This window comes from Heloderma suspectum, chromosome W, assembly GCF_057233095.1.
Source record: "Heloderma suspectum isolate Gila_16-S chromosome W, 16-S_ref, whole genome shotgun sequence".
NCBI lineage: Eukaryota > Metazoa > Chordata > Lepidosauria > Squamata > Helodermatidae > Heloderma > Heloderma suspectum.
The window spans coordinates 57,175,139-57,191,781 of NC_139475.1; the positions used below are offsets into that span (position 1 = coordinate 57,175,139).

Here is a 16,643-nt window from a genome sequence, read left to right on the forward strand (position 1 = left end):
GTGCGTTCGAACTGTGGTGCTGGAGAAGACTCTTAAGAGTCCCCTGGACTGCAAGGAGGTCAAATCAGTCCATCCTAAAGGAAATCAACCCTGACTGCTCATTGGGAGGACAGATACTGAAGCTGAAGCTCCAATATTTTGGCCACCTAATGTGAACAGAAAACTCCCTGGAAAAGACCCTGATGCTGGGAAAGACTGAAGGCAAAAGGAGAAGGGGACAGCAGAGGATGAGATCTATTTATTTATTTTTATTTATTTATTTCGTTTCTATACTGCCTAATAGCCGAAGCTCTTTTCCTAGATGGCTAGATAGCATCACCCATGCAATGAATATGAATTTGAGCACACTCCGGGAGAGAGCGGAGGACAGGAAAGCCTGGCGTGCCATGGTCCGTGGGGTCACAAAGAGTCGGACACGACTGAACGACTGAACAACAACACATCGCCCAGATTGGCCGGGTGACTGGCCAGATCGGCATTTAAGAAATTTAATAAACAAATAAATAATATAGTCGCCAGTCTCCGAGTTTAGAGGCTGACATCTGTCTGCATAGGATTGCGCCCTTGATGTGCTGCTATGGAGTACCTTCCCCATTAACCCTTGTGAAGGTAGGCCTGACTAGGCCTTGTAAGTAGCTTATTTCAGGTAGGGATATATGAAAGTTTTACCTGGCTCCGCTCCAGGCAATCCACGGTGGAGGGGAGGCGCTCTGTTCCTCCTCCCGGAATCTTCCCCTGCTGGCTCCACAGAGCCACTGGCTGGGGCCTGCCGCAGCCAGTCTGCTGTGGTTGCGAATGGTGGCTGTCGTAGCAGCTGCCATTTGCATGCTTTGCAGTCAGCCGTGGTAGGCTACGTAAGTATTTACATGGCCTATCACGGCAAAGAGCAGGGATGCAAATGGTGGCTGCTACGCCATTTGCATGACTGCCATTACTGTGATAGGCTACGTAAATACTTATGTAGCCTCTCACGGCTGGCTGCAAGGATGCAAATGGCAGCGGCTACAATGGCTGCCATTTGCAGCTGCAGCAGCTGCAAATGGCAGCGGCTACAATGGCTGCCATTTGCAGCTGCAGCAGCCCAGCAGCGGCCGGCTGGGAGACCAGCCGGACCTCCTGCCCCGTAAGCTCCGGCCCTGTGGGGATTCCATGGGTGGGGGGGGGGGGAGCTGTTCCGCCACGGCTTCCGTGGCAGAATTCTCTGACATCTCTAGGTTCAGGCAGGGTGACTGATGGGATTGAGAGTGTGTGTCTGACCATGAGAAGGTCATCGTAACTTGCGCATAAGCAAGAAATTCCTATCCAGCAAAGTAACTCATCCCTAAAGATAATAAGGCCTCTGTGCTGATAAGACTGTTGATGCGTTGTTGTTGTTCAGTCATTCAGTCGTGTTCGACTCTTCATGACCCCATGGACCATAGCATGCCAGGCCTTCCTGTCCTCCGCTCTCTCCTGGAGCGTGCTCAAGTTCATATTCATTGCATCAGTAAGGCCATCTAGCCATCTCATCTAATTGGTTTCTGAGCATGCTTAGTGTATTTTCTTTGTTCTCCAACTTTCAGTCTGTATAAATGCATCCTTTTTTCTTTTGGGGGGAGAGCCACAGTTTTGTCTGTCTCTCCCACAGCCGTGATGTGCTTTAATTTCTGACTGTTCAACCTAACCTGCCTTGGATGTTTCCTTAATACCATTGTCATGGAATTTTGTGGGTGCTAGGAAAAGTTCTCATCTGCTTTCCTGCACATTGCAAAAATGCTTCGTGGGGGGCTTTGTTCTGCCCCCACCGCTTCCTTCCGTACATCTGGGGCAGGAGACGCTTCCTCCTACATTTTGCATGAGAAATCTAGACTTGTCCTGCAGGCTTAGATGGGTGGAGGCTTGTTACCTGGGTGTGGAGAGCAGTGTGTGTCCAGGGAGGTGGCTTTGCTTTTATGTATTAAGTCACTTAAAAGTGACCTTGAGGACAAACATTGTAGAAGGCAAAGGGGGATGGCAGGAGCTTGTGTTTGTGTTCAGTGCCAGGTACTTGGCATTGCACAACAGCTAAGTGTTCCTCATGGAATCTTAGTAACCCTTACCACAACCCTGTGAGGTAGGTCAGTATTTTTGCATCTGATGGAAGTATACCTTATTGGCCCACATAAGGGTTTATGCTGCAATAACCCAGGCAGTCTCTTCAGAAGCCTAGCTGCAAGGCTAGGCTTCTGAAGTAAGTGTTGCTTTGTCATCCTGCAAAACTGCATGAGTGTGTGGTTCAAACAACTTTTCGTTGTATTCCTGGGTCTAGCTTCTTAGACATCATGGGGTTAGACCCAGACTTGGTCATGCTCAGACTAGACCTATTAAAATCCGTGAGACTGAAGTTAGCCATGACTAACATCTCAATGACTTCAGTGGGTCTACTGTTACCATGACCAAGCTGCCCAGCTGTCGACAGAGCAGAAAAGATCAATTCCTTTGTGTTAGTGCCCCTGTTAAATGTCAGGCTGACTGGATGTATGAGACTATTTCAGCCCTGATGCCACAACAGGATGCTGCAATCAAGTTTTCTCTTATCAGTCAGATGCTTCTAACCTCTAGTCTTCTCTATTGATGGGTTTTTTCCTAGATGTTCTGTTCTCCCCCTGCCACTGCTGCAAAATTTAAATTTTTTTAAATTTAAAAAAATTTAAAGTTTTTTTTAAATAATGGCTCTTATTTGGCTAATACTGCTTTATGTAGCAATCCTAATCACACATGGAAGTAATATTCACTTAATAATAAAATATCTCCAAGTAAATGTGACCGGGATCATGCTTGCTAGAACATGACCAGTAGGTTATGGATAGAGGTTATCCATCCTACATAATAAATAGCTCTATCTGCTTCTCCATTTAGAAGTACCTGTTTCCAACCATCTCAGTACTGTCAATCTTGAGAGCTCTTTAAGACATCACTAGATTACTAAAATAGCATCCAGTTTTGAACACTCAACAGATGATTTTAGCTCTTGTGTATTAGTAGATGGTATTTGAAAACATAGCAACCCACCACTATCTGAGAGATTTTAGTGACAAAAACTAATTCAGGTATGATAGTATTGCCATTTGAATGCTGGAGATGCGAAGTGGAAGTAGAAGGAGCGGGGAGAAATCGAATAATAGTTGTAATGTGAAAGAGTTGTAGAGGTATTCTTTTATTGTCCTGTGCATCCAGCCTCATGCAAACTAATATATTGAAAGAGTTGTAGGTTTAAGTTATTACTGTTGACAGATCTGCTTTTGTATCTGGGTCACCCTTCTTTCAAAGTGTAAGTGATACTTGCTCCCCTGTTGAGAGGGGAAATGTGGAATCTCCTGTTGGAACTCAGTTTCTAGCTAGCTTGCATTTTATATTCCTGCCAAGATGCTGAACCTTGGCTTCTGATACATGCAAAGTTCCTGTGGCTGGCACAGTTTGCATATTACATGGTTTTTTGTCTCAGGCCTAGCCCATCCACAGGAAATAAGTCTGTGTGTTTTGATGGAACTTGCTTATGTGCCTTAGAGCAGGTGAAACTACATAAAAACTGGGAGTCTTCATTGAGCTGATAGCAGGGAAGTCATAAACTGAAAATACTTTCTAAATGGCTGTCAGTGTCTTAGTAGTTGCTGAGGCTTTCCAGAAACTAACAATTTTTTGGTTAGAATCACGTTAACCCTGTTGTCCCAAGTAAAACCTCTTCATGTAAAGTTTTCCTTATATTTCCTGAAACAGGAAATAAGAGTCCTTGCTCACAGAGGTAACTTTTGAGAGTGCCTGCTTGGTTGGCTTCCTTGGGAGTTTCCTTCTGCTGATTAACAGGAGCAAAACAGCTTTTAGTTTCCTGAATGGAGGAAGGAGCATATTTTTTAGTCCTTATATAATTTGGATGTTGAAGGGGTGATGTAAAACAACTCCTTGGTTGGGCTTTGCTGCTACTACACAGATGGGCTTAATTACTCCACTTGAGTTTGCATTCAAGATATCAAGAAAACCCATCTGTCTCTGCAGGCAATTCCAAACACCAGTGGGATATTTATTAAAACATAATAAAATCCTGCATTCCTTACCTGTGCTTTTTTTCTTTTTTCTTTTTAATGGTCTGTAACAATGAATGCTGCTAACTTTTAGCTCTTCTTACAGCCATTCTTGAATCAGATGTAGTGCCAGCTGTGAACTGCTGGGCTTATGATGACATGGCAAAAGTTGGCTTAAGGAAGAAACACGTAGGCAGTTGGTACAAGGGAAACCAATGACTTGCTGGGATAAATGCTCCGGCGAGTAGCTGACCGTCTTTTGGTACGTGATGCCTTGGGCCCAGAGATACACTTCTATCTTCTACTGTCGGTACGAATGGCGCCCAGCGTCTTGCAGAATTCGTTCTTTGTTGCTGCAACAAACTCTTTTCGCTTGCTCGGTACTTGGTCCTTACGCTGGATGATGTACACTGTTGTGAACCTGGAATAATCATCAACGAAGGTGAGGAATTACTGACCCCTCCAGGGGTTATCGCCTCCATCTGTCCACAGAGGTCGCAGTGGATGCGGTCCAGTGGTTCTTTAGCTCTGCTCTCGCTTGCCTGGGGCAGTGGGGCTCACATGGACTTGGTCTTGATGCAGCGCACACAGCTCATCCTTGACTTGCACGCTGGGATCTGTAAGTCTGCTGTGAGTGCCTTGGTGACCAACTCCTTCACTGCCTCCATGCTTCTGTGCTTTATGCGTCTGTGCAAGAGGTGGATGCAATTGTCATGGAGTGTGTGGTCTTCTCTCTTGGCCTCTTTTCTGCTGCCAGCAATCTCATACATAAAGTTCCTCACCCTGGCATTGTCCCACAACCTTCCTTCTCTGGAGATTTGGCATTCGTCCCTTTAGAAAAGTAGGACAAATCCATCTGCAGTAAGCTTTCTTACTGAGAGCAAAGTTCCCTTCTAGGTTTCCCAGAGATCCCCTCCCACCTGACTCGGTACATATTAACCCTTCAAGTTAAGGTTGAGTGACTCATGGCCCGAGTCCCTCCAACAACATCCTTATAGTAGGAAGTCAGACTGTAGTGAACCAAGCTGATTAAGTCAAAGGAACAGGGCAGTTGCGGGGAGGATGGTGGCGTTTGGCTCTTGGTGGCATAGTTGAGGTGGGCCTCCCTAGGCGGGTATGGACTCTCCCTGCCCTCTAGCAGCACTGTGGACTTGAGAATGTTTGACTAGAGAAGGGAGGGTAGAATCTGTTGGGACAGTTGTAAGCCCCATGAGTTGGGGAATGCAGGCTTAACAGTAAGGGCTGGAAAGGTGCTTGAATCAAAAGGATATTTTCCTTGATGCATGGGATAGGAGATAGGCCCAACCCCATTAATTGGACTTCAGGGCCAGATTCTAGAAGAGTAGTTTTGTATGTCTGCAGCAATTAACAGACCTTATAGCATCTTTAAAAACTAATTTGTTATGGGATAAACAATCAAATACAAGAGCCTACTCTTCTGAACTTGATAGAGCTAGGTAGAGGTTGGAGTGCTGTTTGGAATGGGTCCTATTATACTTTTGCAATGATGAATTTCTATAGGGTAGCTTTGTTAATCTATTGCAGTAAAAACTGTGTCTTGTGGCACTTTAAAGCAGCCTTCTCCAACCTGGTGCCCTCCAGATGTATTGGATGCCATGTCCCATCAGCCCCAGGCAGTGTGGCCAGTGGTCAAGAATGCTGGGAGCTGTAGTCAAAAACCTTGGGGGGGGCAGGTTGAGGAAGGCTTGAAAGGATTTTTATCACACTACATGTGTTAATTGGCTTACCGAGTGCCAGGATATTTGTGTTATCAAGCAACAACTGCACTGTGAATGACCACTGTTAATAATGTGATTGTCATTGTCAGTACTTAATGTGTTTACTTTCCTTCTGAACCTGAAACTCTCCATAATAGTCCATTCATCTGATGAAGTGGGCTATAGTCTATGAAAGCTTATTTCAGAATAATTTGTTAGTCTTTAGGGTATGCAACAAAGTCTCTTGTTTTCACAGTGATTAAGTTACTGAGGGGATAAATGGCACTATGTAGCTTTTACAGACTGAGATGTGGCTGCATGTAGCACAACTGTCCTCTGACTTGGAAGTACTCTGAAGTCTGGTTGTGTTGCATTATTAGGAAGAGCAGGCTTCTTTCCTTATTTATGATGTGCTTTGTTGGTGGAAGAAATGCACCTTCTTATGCACTAAATTTCTGAATACCTCTGGCTCTTTGTCTCCACCATTCTTTTAAGCACAAAAGTTTTCTTCCTTACCTCAGTAATTGTATGTTACCTTTCTTTTAATCAACTGTCCTGGGTATATGTGCAAACCAATCTAATTTTGTAACCCTTCTCCTTCCCTTACAGCATTGTCCAAGATATAACAGTTGGTACAAAGGTAGGCATTTCTTTCTTGCTTTTATTGCTTCACCAAATATGTACTATAAGCCGTTACATTCTTAAGACAACAAGGAGATGGGGCCAACATCTGACTAGAGAGGAAAAAGCACTGTTGATTTTGTGGATAGATTGATTACAAGGAGGGGCTGCTTAGTCCTGGAAAAATCCAAGGTACCATGCTTCCCAGGTGTGCAAATATTTTAGGATGGTGCCTCCATTTTCTCCATTCTGGCCCAATACTAAGAAAACAACATTCACGCTGTTAAAATATTTGCTAGTGCCTAACCTAGGAATTAGATTTCTTTTAACTTTGTCAGCAATCCAGGAAGAATTGTGCTTCATGGCAAACGTTGGCCTTTGAAAAACTAGCCCAACCTGAAATTTGTGCCTGAGCTCCCTCTACTGTAGTAAGCAAAGAGATTGAAATATCTGCATACTACTATAGAAATGGCACAGGCTCTGCAATGTGCTTCATTGTACTCTGGTTGCGAGCCCTGGTAGAGAGCAATTCACTTTGCCTGGCTGGATAGACCTGGTTTTGTAAGGAGGTCAGGATTTTTGCCATGGGAACAGCAATTATGGCTTCAGGCTGCAGGTCAAGAATGCGAGTCAAAGAATTCCAACTCTCAGCTTGCAGCTTCAGTTCAAAGGCTGCATGAAAGCATGCTCTTGGTGGGCTTGCTGTAGCAGGCTTGGCCACATCTGTGAGCCACATGTGCTGACACAGAGGGGTGTTGACTAGCCCCTTTGCAGTCTGAAAATATGGGAAACAGGTAGGGTATGCAGCTGACGTTCCCCTACATATGAGGAGACATCTGTTTTCTGCAAAACTCCCCATTGGGTTTTGAATGCATCTGCAGCAGCTAAACTCTGAAATCCTTGTTGGGAGCAGATTGCTGTCTAGAAACTGAAGAGAAACTTTCCTAATTTGGTTCTGTAATATTTGAGTCTGGATCTGCACTTGCAGCAGTAATGAGGTGATAGGCAAAACCATATCTCCTCAAATTGCAAATGGGGTGTTTTCAGCTGCTTCCCTGATGTAAAATAAAAGGTTCCCTGCCAAGTGAAACACCTAGACCTCTGTACGTTTTCAACCAGCAAATACTGTTGTTGTTGTTGTTGTTCAGTTGTTCAGTCATGAACTCTTCGTGACCCCATGGACCATAGCACACCAGGCCTTCCTGTCCTGCGCTCTCTCCCGGAGTGTGCTCAAGTTCATATTCATTGCATCGGTGATGCTATCTAGCTGTACTCCTGTGTTAACTTCCTCAGTATGGTGCTTTAAATTTGTACAGATGACACGGCCTTGTTTGTGGGGATTAATCTGTTGCAATTCTCCACACAAGAGGAGGAAAGTTGTTGTTATCCCATGGAATTTAAGGCAGTCCAGAGGATGTCAAAAGGACACTTTGCCTATCCCAGACACAAAGAGTTTTGCAAAGGAACTGTGCTTTGCTCCAGAAGCACGCACATGGTCTCAGTTCAGACATCAAGCTAAACCTGTGGTAAAGGAAGCTCAACTATAGTTCCTAAACTATAACTAAAAAGCTATAGTACAGCTTTTTATCAGCTTAGGCTGGTATACCAACTACGCCCTTATCTGGACAGAGATAGCCTAGCTACAGTTATCCATGCTCTGATAACTTCTCGTCTGGATTACTGCAATGCGTTATACGTGGGGCTGCCTTTGAAAACGGTCCGGAAACTTCAGCTGGTCCAAAATAGGGCAGCAAGATTGTTAACAGGGACTGGCCTGCGAGCTCATATTACGCCAGTACTTTTCCAGCTGCACTGGCTGCCAGTCCATTTCCGGGCCCGATTCAAAGTGCTGGTGTTAACATTCAAAGCCCTTAACGGCTTGGGGCCAGGTTCTCTGAAGGATGGCCTCCTCCCATATGTGCCTGCCCGGACCTTAAGATCATCCCCAGCGGCCCTTCTCCGTGAGCCCCTGCCAGAGGAAGTGAGGCGGGTGGCTACTAGGAGGAGGGCTTTTTCTGCTGTGGCACCCCGGCTCTGGAATGAGCTCCCTAGTGAGGTTCGCCTGGTGCCTACATTGTACTCCTTTCGGCGCCAGGTGAAGACCTTTTTATCTTCCCAGGCTTTTTAGCTTTCTAAATTTTTATCTTTGCTGTTTTAAATCTGTATTTTAAACTCCTGCACTGGTGCTAGGTTTTATTGTGGTTGTATTGTTATATTGTGGTTTTAATGTTCTATATATTTTAAATTGTTTTATTGTGTGTTGTTTGGTTTTAATTTTTGTGAACCGCCCAGAGAGCTTCGGCTATTGGGCGGTATAGAAATGAAATAAATAAATAAATAAATATAGTTCGCTGTGATGTCTCCATTGCCGAACTGGAGTGGCTGCTACAGCTTTGCCTCCACAGGCAGCTGCAGTATAGTTACAGGAGTGGTGTGCAAATGGAAAAGGAAAGTAGATGTGCAGCTCTGAATCATGGTTTTCTAAGCATGTGGGAAACAAGCAGAGAAGCAGCTCTAGATCATGGTTTGTTTGTACATTTAGAAGCTCAAACTATGGCTTGGCTTCACTGCTAGGGCAAACCATGGTGATGTCTGATTTGAGCTGACATTTTATAAGCATCCAAGGGAAATACCAGAACTACTACTACCTATCACCAACTTATCCCTAGTAGAGTACAGTCTGTAACGTTATGGACAAATGGCCAGCATCGATGTAAGGATGTCAGAGAATTCCATGATGGATCTTGGTGAGGCCGAATGCCAGTGCATTTGGCCCCCCGAAATCCATCGCGGAATGGCCTGCCACCCCACCCCCCGCAGATCCCCCCCGGGACGAGACTTACCTGGGGCGGATGTTTCGGACTGCGGCGGCTGGTCTTCCGACCGGCTGCCACCGCCGCCATTTGCAGTCTGTGTTTTTTTCCCCATAGACGTGATAGGCTACGTAAAGACTTGCGTAGCCTATCACGTCTGGGTAAAAAAACCAAAAAAACGACTAAGACAAGAAAGGGGAACGCAAATAGCACCCAGTACGCTATTTGTGTTCCCCTTTCTTTTCTTCGTCTTAGTCTACGTAAATATTTATATAGACTAAGAAGGCGAAAAATAAGGAACGCAATTGGTGGCAGCTGTAGCTGCTGCCATTTGCGTACGCATTTTTTTTGTTTTTGTTTTTTACCCAGAGTCCTCTGTGGCCGGAAATCCGGCTGCAGACGGCCCTGGCCAGCTGCTCCACGGAGCTGCTGCGGAGCACAGCCGGCCGTTGAGGATTCCGGGGGGGAGGATCTGATGGCCTCTCCCCCCGTCGAGGATTCCGGGGGGAGGGACGGAACGCCTTCCCCCCCATGAACAGAATCCACGAAAAGGTAAGTGGCTTTCGTACATCCCTACTCAATGTGCCCTTAAAGAAGGTGTGTGCAGCTCTTCATTAATATGAAGGAGGAAATATTTCCTTATTTTCCTCAAAATTGAAATGGGGATGCTGGCTAGCTCCCCGATGTTTGCTTTGGGCAAACAAAATTAAAGCAAAGGACCTTCGTAAGCTTGCTTGGCCGACTTAACCTGTTTGAGACATTTAGGGCACAATCTTATGGCCACTAGTCAATGGCTAGAGGGCCATAGATTGGTCAGTTCCTGGAGAACCACCTCCCCACCCCCTCCCACTATGCATTGTAGGCAGCGTGGATCGTCCCCAGGCTCTGCGCTCGTACAAGCAGCACAGAGCGGGGCAAAAGGGGGCAGTCCTGGAGGTGGGGAGAGCGTAAGTGCTGGTAAGGTGCTTCCTATGTATCATTTGGCCTACCCACCCCATGCTCCGACACCTTGCAGCTAGACAGCCAAAATCAGCTGTCTAGCCGCGAATGCAGGGGCGGCTGGAGCGCAGAAGAGATGATCCTCTGCTGTTCATTGGAGAGGTGGTCGCCTCTCCACATAGGATTGCGCCCTTAGTAATGTTGGGGAGGGAGGGAGGGAATGCCACTTTATATAGCAGTAACTGGGGATTGTCAACTGGTTTAAAAATCCTCAGGGGTAGTATTTCAACTAACTGGAGAGTGCTAACAAAGATTTTTATCATGTTGCATGGGAAAGGGGACACCTAATTGGCTTGATGAGTCTGAGAGGAGCAACCAAGCTTGGTTAACAAGGGCCTGTTGGGTGGCCACTGGGACATCTGGATAATTATAGAACTGAGCAGTAGATCTCACAGCTCATGAACTCCACATAGGAGTTCCACATAGGGGACCTCCTTGGGATGCTCCCAGAAGTCCCCAACAGAACTAGTTTCCAGGATTCCTGTTAAAGCCAGTTGAACAGGGCTTAAGCCAGTTTAGATTTATAGTACCGGTTGTGGTTGCCAGTATGCTAGCACTTCATTAGCTATCGCAGCCTCTTCTGAGATTAAAATCAGCTCTTCTGTAGCAGCTGGTGAATGTTGTGCTTTCAAGCTGTCTTCAGATGTGTATTAAAGCCATAGCTGTCCCGTATCTCTTGCATATTTATTCAAGATCATTCTATGCTGGTGGGGAATTACTTTTAATTACTTTAATTGTTGTTGTTGTTGTTCAGTCGTTCAGTCGTGTCCGACCCTTCGTGACCGCATGGACCATAGCACGCCAGGCCTTCCTGTCCTGCGCTCTCTCCCGGAGCGTGCTCAAGTTCATATTCATTGCATCCATGATGCTATCTAGCCATCTCATCCTCTGCCGTCCCCTTCTCCTTTTGCCTTCAGTCTTTCCCAGCATCAGGGTCTTTTCCAGGGAGTTTTCTCTTCGCATTAGGTGGCCAAAATATTGGAGCTTCAGCTTCATTATCTGTCCTTCCAAGGAGCAGTCAGGGTTGATTTCCTTTAGGATGGACTGATTTGACCTCCTTGCAGTCCAGGGGACTCGTAAGAGTCTTCTCCAGCACCACAGTTCGAAAGCATCGATTCTTCGGCGCTCAGCCTTCCTTATAGTCCAGCTCTCACAGCCATACATTACTACTGGGAAAACCATAGCTTTGATTAGACGGACCTTTGTCGGCAAGGTGATGTCTCTGCTTCTTACTATGCTGTCTAGGTTTGCCATAGCTTTCCTCCCAAGGAGCAAGCGTCTTTTAATTTCATGGCTACAGTCACCGTCTGCGGTGATCTTGGAGCCCAAGAAAGTAAAATCTGTCACTGCTTCCATTTCTTCCCCTTCTATATGCCAGGAAGTGATGGGGCCAGATGCCATGATCTTCGTTTTGTTAATGTTGAGTTTCAAACCAGCTTTTGCACTCTCCTCTTTCACCCTCAACAAGAGGCTCTTGAGATCCTCTTCGCTTTCTGCCATTAGGGTGGTATCGTCTGCATATCGGAGGTTGTTGATAATTCAAGAATTAATTGATAATTCTTGTTGATAATTATAATTGATAATTATCAACAATCGGAGGTTGTTGATAATTCAATCTTAATTCCGACCTCTGATTCATCCAACCTGGCATTTCTCATGATGTACTCTGCATATAAGTTAAATAAGCAGGGTGACAATATGCAGCCTTGTCGTACTCCTTTCCCAATTTTGAACCACTCGGTTGTTCCATGTCTGGTTCTTACTGTTGCTTCTTGACCCTCGTACAGGTTTCTCAGGAGACAGGTAAGGTGGTCTGGTACTCCCATCACTTTAAGAATTTGCCACAGTTTGTTGTGATCCACACAATCAAAGGCTTTAGCGTAGTCAATGAAGCAGAAATAGACGTTTTTCTGGAATTCTCTTGCTTTCTCCATGATCCAGCGAATGTTGGCGATTTGATCTCTAGTTCCTCTGCCTCTTCGAAACCCAGCTTGTACTTCCGGTAGTTCTCGGTTCGCATACTGCTGAAGCCTAGCTTGTAGGATTTTGAGCATCACCTTGCTGGCATGTGAAATGAGTGCAATGGTGCGGTAGTTTGAACACTCTTTGGCGTTGCCCTTCTTTGGAATTGGAATGTAAACTGACCTTTTCCAGTCTTGTGGCCACTGTTGAGTGTTCCAGATTTGTTGGCATATTGAATGCAGCACTTTAACAGCATCATCTTTTAGGATTTTAAATAGCTCGGCTGGAATACTGTCATCTCCACTAGCTTTGTTGTTACTAATGCTTCCTAAGGCCCACTTGACTTCACTCTCTAGGATGTCCGGCTCAAGTTCAGTGACCGCACTATCATGGCTATCAGGGACATTCAGATCTTTCCTGTATAGTTCTTCTGTGTATTCTTGCCACCTCTTCTTAATCTCATCTGCTTCTGTTAGGTCCCTGCCTTCTTTGTCCTTTATCATGCCCGTCTTTGCACAAAACGTTCCCTTGAGATCTCCAATTTTCTTGAAGAGATCTCTAGCCTTTCCCATTCTGTTGTTTTCCTCGATTTCTTTGCATTGTTCATTTAAGAAGGCCTTCTTGTCTCTCCTTGCTATTCTCTGGAACTCTGCATTCAGTTGGGTACATCTTCCCCTTTCTCCCTTGCTTTTCGCTTCCCTTCTTTCCTCAGCTACTTGTAAAGCCGCATCAGACAGCCACTTTGCTTTCTTGCATTTCTTTTTCTTTGGGATGGATTTCGTTGCTGCCTCCTGAACAATGTTACGGACCTCCGTCCATAGTTCCTCAGGCACTCTGTTTATCAGGTCTAATCCCTGAAATCTATTCCTCACCTCCACTGTATATTCATCAGGGATATGATTTAGGTCATACCTGAACGGTTTAGTGGTTTTCCCGACGTTCTTCAATTTAAGCCGAAATTTTGCAAGAAGCAGCTCATGATCTGAGCCACAGTCAGCTCCAGGTCTTGTTTTTACTGACTGTATGGAGCTTCTCCATCTTTGGCTGCAAAGGACATAATCAATCTGATTTCGATATTGACCATCTGGTGACGTCCATGTGTAGAGTCGCCTCTTGTGCTGTTGGAAATTACTTTAATACCAGGTATCAAATCTAGAACCTTATCTTCAACATTTCAGCATTATAAGCAAAAGGCAAAAGTCTTCTCCAGAAGGAGGGTCTTTGACTCCCCTGACAAAGGCAAAGTACAGGCTGAAGGGGCAGGATTGCAGCTTGAGATCGATAGGCATGTGGTCAAGGAACACCTCATTACTTTGAATGAGTTCAAATCTCCAGGGCCAGATGAACTGTTGGTCATGTTCATCTGGCCCTGTTGAACATGTTGGTCATGTTGGCAGGGCTGGTGGGAGTTGTAGCCCAAAACATCTGGAGGGCATCAGGTTCCCTACCCCTGGTTCATACGAAAATCTGGGTGGGTTGTTTTCTCTGGCTGGCTTTCTCACCTGCCCATTCTTTCTGGACTCATTGGGTTTTAGTGCCATGATAAGACTATGAGGTAGTCCATGGTTTCCTGTTTCACAGTGTTTTGTAAACAGTTTACATTTAAACCTATGTTCTCAGCTCCCAGAATAATGGGCAAGCATCCTACTTGCAACTGCAAATGTCTCCTGCTGTTCTATCATCCCCATATCCAATGCTTTAGGATCAATGGTGATGCTTTTGAGATTCCACAATGCCTGTTCGCAGAGCATAGGCTTCCTCCCTCTGCCACCTTGAAGGGCACCATAGACTGATAAGTCAGGGAAGTCGAACAGTAGCTGTGTACATAGGTGTTTCCAACCTGTTCATCAAGCCTGCCTAAAGTGTCTTGTCTTGGACTGACAAGAATATTTAGTGAATTTATGCAATCACACTTCCTCTCAAAAAACTTCTACCCAACATTATGTACAGATCTTCAGCTGAATGGTAAATTGTAATGTAAACTAGCCATTCTTGAAATCTGGGTAATATAATTTTTTGATATACTTATTGTGTTCCTGAAAATGGCAACAAACTTTCTTCTGGATTACTTTTGGTGCTCAAACATCTGTCTTCTGATGGGCAGAAGTAATGCTTGTGGAACCCTGCTTATATTTCTGGTTTTCTCAAATTGCATGTCTGTTTGATTTTGGATATCACAACCTTTCCCAGTTCCCAGTTTCCCAGTTCTGTTGGTTCACAAAAATGTTGCACTTCTGGTCTCCAAGAGCAAACCAAAGATGGAGATTAATTAAGCTTCTTGAGTGGAAAATGGGGCTAAGTTAGGCCATCCCACACAGAACTGTTGAGTTGCAATGGGTTTGTCATAGCTGACTTAAGTAGGTTTGGGCGACCTTGTAAGTGCTTTGTTAGTAGGTCATTCTAAAAGCCGCATTGACAGCATTGCAATTGCCGACTTGGTATACTGCCTTCAAAGTTGTGGTTAAGATATCTTCCTCTGGCTTAGCACTCTGGTAATAAAGTCTTTGTTGAACTGATGCCTGCCTCAGACGAGCTCAGAAATGTTCATTGTCAAACTCGTTTGCAGTTGAAAGTTTTTTCTGCAGCCTCTAGGTCCGCACAGCAAGTAGATATGGGCTGGTACTTTATTACAGTGCAGCTTGATCCATTGATCTTACAAGCTGCTACTCCTGAAGAAAAATTGTTTTTCCCATGAGTGATCACCTATAACTGCCAAGACAAATAATCTTTGGAAGAACTCTGCCTCTCAGAAATGTGTTCACAGAAATGAAGTTCAATTTCATGTGGCTTAATTGGGCTGCACATCAGCTTTCTGAATGGCAGTAGCATCCTCCTACCTTAACATCAGCAGTAGTACTTCACTGCTCTGAAGCATGGCAACTTCAGAGTGAATTGAACTGCTGCTGTTCTTAATGTCTGCCCTCATTCTGTGGCTCTCCATATATGCCTTGCATTTGCCTTAAAGCAAAATTGTTAATGCTGGATCTTGAGCCTGAGCTGCTGCAGTCAGAAGTTAACCCTCTGACTGTGAGGCCACATCTGTGGCAAAATTAAAGCCTCCTTAGGATCATTTCACAGTTGTGCAGAAGTAAGTCTGGTTCTGCTGCCTTGTGTGCATTTGCATTGTGCTGCAGCCAATCCGGTCTCGCTAATGTTCCTACCGTGCATATCAGTGGCATTCATGCTTTCTGTTCTCAGGTGTATGCTTAGTCATTGTGTGAAGGTGGCTAGCTGAAGGTTTTGAGAAACTTAAGAAGTACCAGCAAGAAAAGTATCAAGGGCAAGCTAAATACAAGGGCTCTAAACAAATGCTTACAATGCTGAAGTCACCTTAACTTTAAGGGGATGTGTTTAGCAATTGCATTAAAGTTGTGCTGATAGGCTTTCAGTGTATCCTAAAAGCCCTTGTCTTGACTGTGTCCAAGAAGGTATCTAGCATAGTAAGCCCCTCTTTCAGAAAGTAAACTTTACCCTTGATTATGGGCACTGTTGGAGTAGCTATGCTCCCTTGCTTGTTTGGTCTTAACATGTCACTTTTGAACATGTCCATTTCATGTGAGTGAATGAAGGGGTGGGTTGGAAAATCGAGCTTCCCCTTAATTTCCCCACCCTACTGCTCAGTTTCTCTATTACTTCGATTCTGGATTGTCCTCCTGTTTTCACAGTACCTGAGTAGAATTTAGCAAAGTGCTGTCAACTTACCTTTTTTTCCTTTCTTGTTTCTCTTTCAGCGGGGATCTGACGAACTTTTCTCTACTTGTGTCACTAACGGACCCTTTATCATGAGCAGCAACTCTGCTTCTGCAGGTAACATTGCTAGCCCAAAGTGTTTAGCACTTCCTAAGGGCCTGGGTCCTAGTGGAGGCTAGCCATCTTCCCTTAGACCTGTCTGAGTGCTTATTCCAGTCAGCTTTGCAAGATTAGACTGCAGTAGCATACCCAAGAGGAGCTGCTGCTACTGCTGCTGTTCTGTGTTGATGGGTTTCAGCAGACAGCATCCTCCAGAGCTAATACCCTGACCTATCTACCTAGAGCATCATATAGTGTTCATGCTAATGAAGTATCCTGCACAGCTTTAAAACAGCAGGTAAGGGCCAATACTAGCAGAAGAGGAGGTTGCGGGCATAAATTCCAGCACCCTGATACTTGGAATTTAACTTCAGTGGTATGTCTCCTGGATCTTTTGGCATGCTGCTAGGATCTCTGAAACAGGGTGCTTCTTGACTCCTGGGAACTGAATGATGCCTTTTTGTTTGGGGGTGGGCTGGCTTTTGATACTGGCCTTTATTTTCTTCCTGACTCTCACTGTTGTGCCTACAGTCATGATTGACTCAGAGCTCCCTCTTAACAGTAATGTCTGCAGTATTTGAATGTCAGGTGCATGTAGAGGACCATTCAGTGGCCCACTGCTACAGAATGACTTTCTGGTGAATACCGGCCCAAGCATTTTGCAGCACCAGTTAAGACCTGTTGGTCTAGCATTTGCTAATTAG

The 16,643-nt window shown here is 45.0% G+C and overlaps 1 protein-coding gene across 5 annotated transcripts in view; it reads left to right on the top strand.

The window, feature by feature from the left end:
- LOC146334049 (polypyrimidine tract-binding protein 1-like) overlaps nucleotides 1-16,643 on the top strand; it is a 57,551-nt gene that overhangs the window by 6,985 nt on the left and 33,923 nt on the right. For 3 of the 5 annotated variants that reach the window (XM_084825102.1, XM_084825106.1, XM_084825105.1), the window contains exons 2-3: nucleotides 6,365-6,395; nucleotides 15,882-15,957. In XM_084825102.1, coding sequence (XP_084681228.1) covers nucleotides 6,365-6,395; nucleotides 15,882-15,957 — 107 coding nt within the window. Of the gene's footprint in view, nucleotides 1-4,143; nucleotides 4,480-6,364; nucleotides 6,396-15,881; nucleotides 15,958-16,643 lie in introns of all 5 variants that reach the window. The other 2 variants (XM_084825103.1, XM_084825104.1) reach the window with 2 other exon arrangements.